Source organism: Apteryx rowi, unplaced genomic scaffold, assembly GCF_003343035.1.
Source record: "Apteryx rowi isolate R43461 unplaced genomic scaffold, aptRow1 scaffold_559, whole genome shotgun sequence".
In the NCBI taxonomy this organism is placed as follows: domain Eukaryota; kingdom Metazoa; phylum Chordata; class Aves; order Apterygiformes; family Apterygidae; genus Apteryx; species Apteryx rowi.
Window position 1 is genome coordinate 310,953 of NW_020450826.1, and position 11,871 is coordinate 322,823.

The following is an 11,871-nucleotide window of genomic DNA, read 5'->3' on the forward strand; positions in this document are numbered from 1 at the left end:
AGGAGCGCTTTGTTCCCGCTGCCGCCGCGGCGAGAGCCGGGAGCGCGGCGCGGGCCTCGGGCCGGGCCGCCGGCGCCGCAGCGGCGTTAACCTGCCCGGCCTTGCCCCGCGCCGCTCTTCCCCCGGGCCCGAAGAAAGCGTTTCGGGGCCAGGGCGGCACCGTGCCCCCTCGGTTTCGCGGCGGGGCAAACGTCTCGCTTGTCCGGGGTTTCCAGGGCTCCGATTCCGGACTGGCAATCGTGTCGCTTCCAGTTTGCTTCTGGGATACAGCCATATCCTATAGCGTGATTACTGTCATCTGCTGCGCGTTCAGAATTCCTGCARTGTTGGTAATATTGCAGAGTACGTGCGCAAATGATCTGTTATTAACCAAGGCAAAGTGCTCTTTTCTAGGTCTTAGGCTTTCTTAACGCACAGGGTTTTCTAATACATACAAATGCATTTACTATTCTCAGTATTAAAATACAAAATGCATAATGAGCTTCTGTGAGATCCCTGTGTGATCATAGACATAGGCTTTGGTTAGAAGCTCTGTATCATCTTCTGCAAGATAAAACTTGGCCTGTTCTTCTGGAGATATAAGTCACCCTTCTCTTACGTAACCCGCGCTTTTCACAAAAGTGAATCTGGACCATTTTCAAATTGCTTCTCTTAATCAAAGTGGAATCACTTTATGCCTGGGTTTTCAAGGTCATCTTGTAATGGTACATTTCAGATGTGTAAGATACACTTTGCAGATTGTTTCTGATATGAAGTCATCTGTGAGACTTTTATACAAGATTTACTTATTTTGCTTTTGTGGGGAGAGATCCTGATCAGAAACAGAGCAGCATATGACACAATGTTGTAGGAAAATGCCATCATAATAAGTCTTTTCTCCTGCTAATTTTTGTCACACTGTACAGAGGCAATACTACCTTGTAAATCAGTTTGTTCTATACGTATTTAATTTATGAAGGAAGTGGAACAGTGTATGACTTCTGCTTGATAAATTTGGGGTATTCTGCAAAATAGAATAAGTTGGACATAAAACTGGAGTTGATAAAGTTATGAATATGTTATAAAGTTCATGTAGGTTGAGGAATTTTTTATATCTTCATGAAATACTACTTTTTGTGTCTATTCAAGATACTGTAGTACAGCTCTTCAGTATGTAAGTACAATTACTTAATGATATTTAAACACTGGATATTCACACCTTTCTATAAAGATGAGTGTATTCTTTCAAGAACAGATGGCTAGGCTTTAGAGTTGGAAGATTTTTATTGAATCATTCATTGTGTCTACTGGGATGGCTGATGGACAATGTTTCTGGACAATAAGAGGGAGTAGCACTAAATTTTAGATGTGTAAAATGCAAGGTAAGCAAATGCACACGTCTGGGATTATACTATTTTCGCCGTATGTGAATTGTGGTAGAATATTGAAGTATAGCTGGCTTTGAGGTGAAACTTGATGAGGTTTTTATCATTAACTATACTAAACAGTGTGGGTTAGCAGAGCTGATGACCATCCAGTTGAGCAGGATACTGACCATACCAAAGAGCATAGTACCAAGTTAGGCCAGCGTTCCATTATTTTATCTCAGTTTAGAAAAGATGTCTTCAGTGGTGTATTACTGGAATATAGTGGGATTTTTAGTTTAATACCATTTGTATAATGCCACTCTCTACAAACCTTTTGTCTTCCCCGTTCTTACATGTGTTGTAAAATGGGCATTGTATGCAAATACTTCATTTAAAAAATGCAGGTTACATAGGTGTTATAGGAAGATGCCTGGAAATGGTGATGCTTATAGTATGCCAAGTCAAATAGAACTTTAACTTTCATTTCAAGATAGCGCTATGACATTAGGAGTGTAAGTTCCATTTTACCCTGTTATTGCCAAGTTTGTGTGCTGCTTCTGTTAAGATGTAGTTTCCTGGAATTGTATGAACTACGTCTGCATCTTCTCCTGCACTTTTAAGCTTATTCTAAGGGGTGTGCTTGCTCTTCCCTGCTTTCTCTATGTTAAATTGGTTTAAACTTTTTTTTAACAGGATTTTTACAATTGGCCTGATGAATCCTTTGAAGAAATGGATAGTACACTAGCTGTTCAGCAGGTATTCTTATTTATAAGAAATGTTGTTTATAAGAATGGTCTCCTGAGTTTTGTATTTTGGTAAGATATAGGAAACGGGGCATGTTATTTTCCTTCTTGCAGTATAGCTGCACAAGAGTGAATTTTGTAAACGCCCTACATAGATAAATAAATAAAAATACATAATTGTTAATTTTATATGCAGAAATAACTGGAATTCCCATGTCTGGTTTCAACAAATCAGATTTAAGAAAATGGGATTGTCTGACTTTTCTGTTTTGTTTTGAGAAGGATATTACCAAAAAGGTATAAAACTTACCTGTTCTTTTATCTCTTCTAATTCAGGAAAGGCATTTTTCGGATCCAGTTTTCTTTACACGAGTTTTCTTGCTCTCCCTCTTTTTTAAGTCCATTAATCACTCCTTCTCTGAAGTAAAGAAAAATTACTTTTTTCATCTTTGGGAGAGTAATTCTCAAAGATGTAGTGTCCTAAATATATTGTCTTACCATAATTACAACATCTAGAAAATGTTTTTTTCTCCCCCATCTCCTCTTAGTATATCCAGCAAAACATAAGGGCAGACTGTTCCAATATTGATAAGATCCTTGAACCTCCTGAAGGCCAGGATGAAGGTGTATGGAAGTATGAACATTTAAGGTAAAAATTCATCTTCTGTCAACATAGTTTACTGATTCAAAGTTTTGTTACTTGATAGTGGTAGTGAATCTTTTTGAATATGACAGATTAAAAGTAACTTAAACAGAATTCAATATTTTCAGTACTAAATATTTTAGAATTTTGTATTAATTATTTTCTGAAGTCTCTAGCTTTTTTAAAGGTTTATGATGCCCTCTGATCTAGTGTTCTTGTTTTTTTTAAGAAAATATTTGTACTTCAAAAATTGTACTAGCATGTTTTGGACATGAAAATGCAGCCACTAATTTCCATAGCACTTTCTCTTAATTTCATCAGTTCCTTACCTCTGCTACCTGGGAATGTTAGTTCCCTCCCTCTGGATGGTCCCTGATGATTTCTCTGGAACTTGCAAGAAAATAGCTTTTAGCTGGGAAAGCTATAGTAGCTATGCCTTACAGTTCTTTTTCTAATTGTAAGGAAACTCGGAACATTTTGTCCTTCTCTGTTTGTTTTATGCAGTATAATAAATATGTCCAGTCTAGGTAGTCTGTGCCTGAAAGAATTTTCCAGGTTTAGTGTAGGTTTATAGCCTGTTAATTCACCCCTACATTTCTGTTTTAATCCTTATTTTCCTGCCATTACTTTACCATTCTTGTGTCCTCATCATTCCTCTTAGGAGCTTGTCTTTTAATTTATTCTTGAAAGTATATTCGATAAAGAATAGTTTTAACCTGCTCCTAGATTTATACATCCTGAATTTGCATCCTGTTGTGTTTTTCTCTCCTCTGGTCTAGAATAGTTCCAATAAATACTGGGACTTCTCAAAAGAGAAACAAAAATGTTTATAAAATTGCAAAAGAAGTACGTTTTAAGAATTCCCTCTGTCCTTTTCACCCACTGAAAATCATCCTAGATTCACAGACTTCTCACTAAGTATTTGTCACTTTTAGAAAATGTATTCAGATTTTCCTTGGAGGATGGAGGGGGTGAGTTGTCTAAGTTAAAGAATGCACTTTCAGGTACATTCTAATGAAAGTCAGCAGCATTTTCCTGTTATCTTCATTGCATTTCATCTGTTTCACCTTGGTTAAAGAACAGTATTTCTAGAAGACCCAATCTGTTGATGATTTGGTGGTGGGACTTCAGCCACTTAACTGATGTGGGAGAGAGATATTTTAAAAGGATAGAATGATTGTAGGATTCCATTTTTAACAAATTAATTTTCTTGAAGTGTTTTTTAATATTTTTAATCCCTACTTATTAAAAAAAATGATTTCTTCCTTAAGGAAGTTTATATATTATACAGTCCCACTAAATTATTGGTCAAGCTCAGCTTCCACTGTCAGATAAGAAAATCTAGTTGTTTTTCTGAATAAAAAAAAATACACTGGTGTGACTTCTGTTTCTGTCAACTTATAGTCTTTATATCATGTTAATTCCTAGTATATTGCATCTATGTCTTTCAAGTGTCACATCAAGTGAAATTATTTTGATGGTATCCTTTAAATAGGATTTTTTTTCTTATTCTGATGTATTTTTTCCTCTTTACAAAAGTAATTTTTAAAAATGTTAGAGATCTGTGAAGAAGATTAGAATGTGTAATCTTGTTTTGTATTGAGTGTTTCCAGTGGGGAAACAAATTGCTCGATTTTGATGCTGCTGTGCTCAAAWTTTTTTTTTTTTTTAGACAATTCTGTCTTGAGCTCAATGGACTAGCTGTCAAGCTTCAGGTAATTCTTTTCTTGATATTTTTATATTGGTATCAGAGAAGGGACTGTTCATGTATTGTAAGATGTAGTATCAGTTTACACATCTTTCTTGTTCAGAACTTATACACATAGACTTAAGTAGTGCTTTCAGAAAAGAGTTTTTTAGAGTTTTAGAAGACTTCTGACAAATATTCTTTTTTGGTGGGGGAAGGGAGCAAGAAAGTGATTTGAAAAGATCAGCTCGTTTTTGCTTTGGGGCGTTTTTTCTTAACTGAACAATTGTTTTAACAGAGTGAATGTCACCCAGACACATGTACTCAGATGACAGCAACTGAACAATGGATTTTTCTTTGCGCAGCTCATAAAACTCCCAAAGAGGTATGGATATATTTTGTAAAATTGACCTCATGAGTGAAAGGACTTTCTTTTGCAGCTTGATATTTTATGGGGACAACATTATGAATGGCCTCTTGGTCTAACTGAGAGCTTATGTGGATTGAGAATATCACTTAAGGCTTCCTTCTTTCCCATTCTGTAGTTGGTTTACAGAAGAGGGGGATGAGGTAGGAAGGAGCTGCTTTTTACAGCAGTATCAAAGAGACTTTGCACATCCCCCTTTTTCCTCTCTTAATTTGTGCTGAGACAACCTGAAACTCAATGGAAAAAGGTCTTTGCTTAACTGAAAGAAGGCAAACATGCTGAGAATAGGCTGTCCACTTCAACAATTTGGCCTTGATCCTTAGCCTGGGCACATAAGCCTCACTCTGGAAGTGACTGCACGTGCACATTCTTAGGGAGGTTAGTCCTAAAAGGTAGTGGACTCATAAAAATACTTTTCTCAAGTGGGTTATCAGCATGGCAACAACAGTTTACCTGAGTGCCCAATGACCTGAAACTTTGCTCAGATCTCTTATTCGAACTACTCAATACCTCATTTTTCTTGCCTTCAGAAGGGCTTTCTCTGTTGCTACTGGTTATGGTGCTAGTGCAGTCTATCATATCTTTGTACGTCACCTTCCAGAATAAGGTATCAGTCCTTCTTAAACTTCTTTTTGTCCTGTAACCTTTTTCTTAAAGGATTTGCTAAGATGCCTTCATTTAGCTCTGAAGGTCAGCTGCCTTCCCAATCCCTACTTTAACCCTGCTTCCCCCAAATATATTGGCATGCAATGTATCTATTTTACTTAGGTATAYTGGAAACCTTGAGGCTGCTTTTCTTCCTTCTGGTCAGGGGCTTTACATCTTAGAGCTATAAGCAAATAGATTGACCACATTCTACCTATGCATTGTTCCCATTCAGAGAGAAGAGGAGGTAATACTGGTTATCCCTAAACACGTATCATTAATCTGTTTTGCATTTTGGTAGTGGCTATCAACTAATGGTCAGATAGTGCATTATGCAACCTTGAGAGACTGCTGCTGAAAATATACAACTGTTAAGTCTTCTTTAAACTGAGGAATGACAAAATATACGGATGTTCCTGCTCTCTCTGCCTGTCACAGTTCATCTTTACTTTCTTCTTTTTCCGTGTACCTGGTTTCAGAGCCAGGGGTTGGTTTATTATATACTTAGCCACATTAATGTTTTCATTTTTCTTTGTCAAGGTAAAAAACATTGATGTATTTAGCTGCAGGAATTTTTTAAGTAATTTTTTCGATAGGGTGTTAATTTGGGCTATAAAAGAAACAGTCTGGCAGCTTGACTATGTGGAAAACAAATGAACCGTAAGGTAATGATTGTCCTTTTTTTCCAGTGTACTTCCAGTACAGTATTCTTAATATGTGGCTTTACTAAGGAGATGCATAAAATTCACTACTTGTGTGCATGATCACATTTCCATAATAACATTTTTTTCTGAAATAACTGACATGGCTTAAAACAGAGGAGAGAAATGGCTCACTTATGGGGAAATGTAGTCAGACCTTCAGGGAAGCTATGTGAAACTTCTGGGAATAAAAATGGCTAGGGAAGTTTAAAGGATTCTTATTTGCGGTCTTTGTGTATCAGGAAACATAATTCAAAGTGTTTTGCTTTAAACAAGATCTATGATAATGATGTCATGTGTGCACTCATGTGTGTTCACTCTCTCTCTACTTTTGTAGTGTCCTGCTATAGACTACACTAGACACACACTTGATGGAGCTGCATGTCTTCTGAATAGCAATAAATATTTCCCCAGCAGGTAAAAAATACTTTTTTGGGGGGAGAGAGGGAAGAGAGGGGAATTGGTGTCACCTGAACACGTACAAAACACAGAGAAATGCATAACACATTTTTCATAGAATCCTACTAAAAATACCAGAAATCCTGCAGTATGCGTCACTGTTTCTACAGCTCTTTTCATTTTTAAGCCTAGGAAGAATTCCTGCCTGTTCAATTAGTTTGCCATTTACTGGAGCAGACAAGGGTGTTTTTTAGGTGGAAACAGGGTTTTGTTTGTTTGTTTTTCTAATATCAGTGTTACTAGGGGGTTTCCACTGGTGAAGTGCCAGTCTAAATAACAGGAAAGCCTTTAGAGAGAGGGGGTGACTCAAAGGACTTAAACATTACTCCACTGAAAAGCCTCCAGAAGCCAGTGTTGATCTAACGTGGGGCRCTAGCGACCACAGAAGACAGAGACGGAGTGCATTCAATGGGTAGCCAACATGTCAGACCATGGAAACATAACTGGAAATGTCAAAATTGTGCTTCTCTGGGAATCCTGCCTTGGCAAGGAGGTACAATTGGAAGTCTTTTTCCCTTTGCCCCTCAGTGCTGGGAACCAGAAATCCAGCCGTTACCAGAGTAACTGATGATGTTTCTAGACTACAGGCAAAGCCTTTTTGTAGTCAGAATACAATTTTTAAATGTGCAGGATGCACCAACATTTTTATCATTTAAAAACTATTTATTATTTTTATTATTTTAAGCAATTGCAGACACAGATACCTGCAACACTTAAGTCTAAATTTTGTGTGTAATTACATAGTATAGCTTAATAACCAGAATTTAAATTCAAGTCAGTATGTATTTCGGTAGTCATTTCAGTAGATCTATAAAACTGAATGTTTTGTAACTTTTCTTCTGATACTTACAGGGTAAGCATAAAGGAATCCTCTGTAGCCAAACTAGGATCAGTGTGTCGAAGGATTTACAGAATATTTTCACATGCTTATTTTCATCACCGGCAGATATTTGATGAATATGAAGTAAGTTTACTTTTTATTTCTCAACTGAATGCATTATGTATTTTCTTTTAATATTACCACAATATCTGCATCCAAGTGAAGTATTGATTATCATAAATTGCAGTTTTGTAAGAACTGAAATTCCATGTTGCAAATTATTTTGGCCTTCAAATTTAAGATTTTTTTTATATGTATTTATTTATTTTGCCCAGTTGATTATGGTTTCTCTTGTTTGAATAAAAGGGCAGGATTTATGATTTTTTATACAAGCAATCCAAATTCATCTTGTTCTAAAGATTCCTGGATGTATTCAGCAGTTGGTGTCGTTTGTACTGCTTATGTGTGTTTCCTGTTTCTATACATTTTGCACAACAGTATGTGTGTGTACATGTGTRTATATATAAGTATATATATAACATTATAATTGTAAAACCACAAAGTAACAGAGAAAGTAGTGGAATCTTGTGCATCTCTAGTAACTTCCAACTTTTTTGGCTGAAAAATAAAAATCAGTAGAGAAAAGATGAGGGGTACAGTTGGAAGTAAAAGGAAACCCCTTGGTAAATCCAGTTTAGAGTGTTGGAACAGCTGTGGAAATAGTTTTATTATAATTTAAACTTCTCTTTTGGATAGTGGAACAGGACTACATTGATATTTGAATAAGTCTTGTCTAAGTGCTGTAAAACTGAGCTGTGACTTTAGCTGTATGCTTTAACTTCAATAGGATTTTTTGCTTATTGCAGTAAATACAAGCAAGCAGTAAAAGTGCATATGTAAAGTAACATGACTTTACCATTTAAGTATTGCTACTTCTTTCCAAGACTTGTAAGTCTAASAAGGCAATTTACATATGAGCAGTTGTTTTTTAGTATATGTTCTCAGTTATTTAAAATATTCCTTCTGTGTATATTGTGCTTTTTTCATCCCCTTTTTTAATCTCTAGAATGAAACCTTCTTGTGTCATCGGTTCACGAAATTTGTGATGAAGTATAATTTGATGTCCAAGGATAACCTGATTGTACCAATTTTAGAAGAAGAAGTGCAAAATTCAGTGGCAGGGGAGAGTGAGGCATGATGGGAATGGTGGCACAGAAGCCTGTACTGAACACATACAAAACATTAATTATGTACTGTATATATCATTTTAGACACTTCAATCACATATCCTCATAGCTTTGTTTAGTATACTCTTTTGTATGCTGTGTGCATTGCCTTTTAATATGGGAAATACTTTAAGTTATTCATGAGCTGTATATTCATCAATGTGGCACTCATGGTTTTTAAATAAAAAGTAGTAGTATCTGTTTATAATGCCTGTTAATAAAAGAATTTACAGTTCTCTAAAATTGCTGCTAAACAATCATTGAATCACAATCCTGAAGATGTGTCTGATTGGGTGGGAAAAAAAGAGATTTCACAGCAAGCCATTTCCTAATGCAGCTGTATTAGCCTTAGTTCAGAGTTTATCACCATATGTAATTCTGCAGGAAGCTCTTTGCAATGTAGCTTATTCCTAATTTAGGTTTTATTTTTTAAAAAAGAGTGCTTTTATTTTGAAGACTTACTTTTGGATGTACATATTCAGGAATATGTATATCTAAACACTAATAGGAACTATAGTATTAGTAATACCAAAAGAATAACTTCGCTATGCTATTGAACGTATATTCTTGATATGTCTGACATACTTTCTGGACTTTTTTTTAATAACAGTAGAGGTTTGTGTACATCAGAAAGGGGACGGTTTCTGTCCTATTAGAGCAGAATTCTGTTCTGCCGTCCACAACTTCTCTAAAGAGTAACGGTGGCAGAAAAGTTGGTGGCTTATACCTGTGCATATGTATGGCAATTGCTTACAGATTATACCTCAAATAAATATTCATTTGACACTACATAACACACTAGTGTAGTCTTTGCTTGTATTCCTAGCAAAAGCATAAAAATACTTGAAAAATTGAACCTGACTCATCGCAATAGTTAATCATGTTTTCAACCTATGTCACTTAGCTTTCATCCATTCACCTGAATTACACTCTTCAAGATAAGAGTTGGATTCACACTTCTGTTCCCCTTCAAATGTTTATTTCAAGTTGTGTTTGCAGATTTGCAATAACTGACAATTTCCATGAGTGCTGCTTAATTATGTTATGTCTAAAATGATAAAATTAAATGTTTTAAAGATGAATATAGCAGACATACTGCTAAGCGTACATGAATGCAGGGTCTAAAAGCACTAGCAGTGTTCTTATGTTAAATTAATTTTGCTTAGCTGTTCAAAACATTTTAAAGTTAGCTGGTTCTTTCTCTTAGAGGTTGCCAGGGGCCCTCTTTTATTTGTTTAAACAGGTCAGAATTGATTAACTAAGCTAGTTTCCATAAACTACACTTTGTCTTATGCTTACCTGGGAATAAGGGAGTCCACCTATTTTTAAGAAGTCTTTTTTCATAATATACTGAACATGCCTTAATTTTGTTTGTTTTTAAACAAATCAAGCACACCTCAAGCAACTGTACCACCTGGATGTAAAGGGAATCTAAACAATGAGAAAATAGAGAGACTAGGCTTACGAAGTATTTAAACAAACAGCTGTACTCTTCAGCAGCTCTTTTTATTTCATGTTTATCATTGTATTTAATTGTCAACAGGATAATTGCATGAAATGTGGTTTGAGTGAAAGTAGCTTTCGTTATTGTTTATACGCTTAGTTATAATTTGCCTTGTATAGACCAGGTTACTTGATTTTGATATATATTTTGAAGTTTGTATTGCAGGTAGGAGGACTGTATTTTTAGAGGTAGTAAAGTGTATTTAGTTGTCTTACAGTCTGCTGTAGGACCATCCATGGTGTGGTTCGTTTGTACGGTCACTCTGCACACTTAAATTGGCCATGGTGACTGAGACAGGCAAAAAGGTGTAACTGGTGTTGCTAACTACATTTACTCTAAGAAACTGAAGAAAATGATGTGGTGCTCAGGACTGCATTAAAACTTTAAACCTCTTCTTCTCATGCTTTAAGAGTTTCACTTTAAAACAGAACTCTGGAACTTTTAATCCTGTTTGTTCTTGTTCAGATTTGCACTGTAAAGTTGACTTGCTATACTGTCTAAGCTGAATATATAAGGCCTAAGTGAAACACCGCTTGTGTTTTCCCTTGCTGTTGTCTACATGAGTACTGTGTACACACATGTGCCTGAATGGTACCATGAAACTCCAGTTAGCCTAAGCAAACCATTGATTTGTCTAGTAGATACGTTAACAGATTTAATTTACACTCTGCATAATAGGGAGACTGTCTTTGAATGATACTGTAAGAAAGAAAAAATGAGGTTAAAATTAAACTGTTTCTTTATCCATACCAGTATATTTTGATAAGTGATTCTCATTTTTCACCTTGTCCAAGAATGCAGGCAACTGAATGCTTCTGAGAGAAAATTACCATATCTTGCAAGTTACCCACATCCACAGTAATTTTGCTACTTCCCTTTTAAGATTTTAATTCTCTTGGATGTTGTCATAGTTTCTTCATCTGGTTAAACAGATAAGAATACGTCACCAGACCAGTTTTCTCTACACTTTCTTTCAAGTTATGCTTACCTGTAGTTAAGGGTGTTCACTTATTTAATTGATACCAATTGTCCAAATTCTCAGAGAGGAAAGTGGTTTTTGAAAACCTAAATCACACCTAACAAACACTTCTGTTCTGTAATTTAAGCCATAGGGAATTGTAGAAACAATGACTTGAAGTTTTAAAACTTGATCAGCTTTTAATAGATGGTTATAAATCTAATAAGGTTTGCTTAGTGCGCTATACGTACGTAGAAACAAGGCTTAGAAAATACAATTCTTGCCTGAGGATGGGTGTTTTTTGAGGTCTAACCAATTTAATGTCAGTTTGAGACAAATAAAATGAAGAAAGCGATGGCTCATTTGATCAGTGTGTCTAATGATCTGAAGTTTCCTGTCAGAAATACAGAAAGAGTCTTAGCTTTACAAAAAGAAATGAATATTTTCTAAACCTGAAATACAGAAATTAAGGGCCCTTCTTTGTTGATCAGGTGTGTAATAAACTGTCATTGTGACAACAATGAACCGGGCACAAAAAGAATTTTTGCACTGGATAATTTCTCCCTCCTTGTAAACATTATTAAAATATTTTTTGTCCAGTCAATTTAAGAACCAGGAAGCAGAGAAAGTGTCTTATGTGGAGGTTCAAAAACAGCCTTAATTGCCTTCCATCTCTACTGTTTTTAATAGTTCTAGTGCATTTCTGTTGTCA

The 11,871-nt window shown here is 35.8% G+C and overlaps 1 protein-coding gene across 1 annotated transcript; it reads left to right on the forward strand.

Annotated features, from left to right (window-relative positions):
* The first annotated feature begins 243 nt into the window (after nt 1-243).
* MOB4 (MOB family member 4, phocein) lies at nt 244-11,526 on the forward strand. The gene is made up of 8 exons (XM_026081667.1): nt 244-342; nt 2,040-2,102; nt 2,638-2,738; nt 4,405-4,447; nt 4,718-4,804; nt 6,530-6,609; nt 7,504-7,615; nt 8,538-11,526. The coding sequence occupies exons 2-8, from the start codon at nt 2,076-2,078 to the stop codon at nt 8,667-8,669; spliced, it is 582 nt and encodes a 193-aa protein (XP_025937452.1). The 5' UTR covers nt 244-342; nt 2,040-2,075; the 3' UTR covers nt 8,670-11,526.
* The last annotated feature ends 345 nt before the right edge of the window (nt 11,527-11,871 follow it).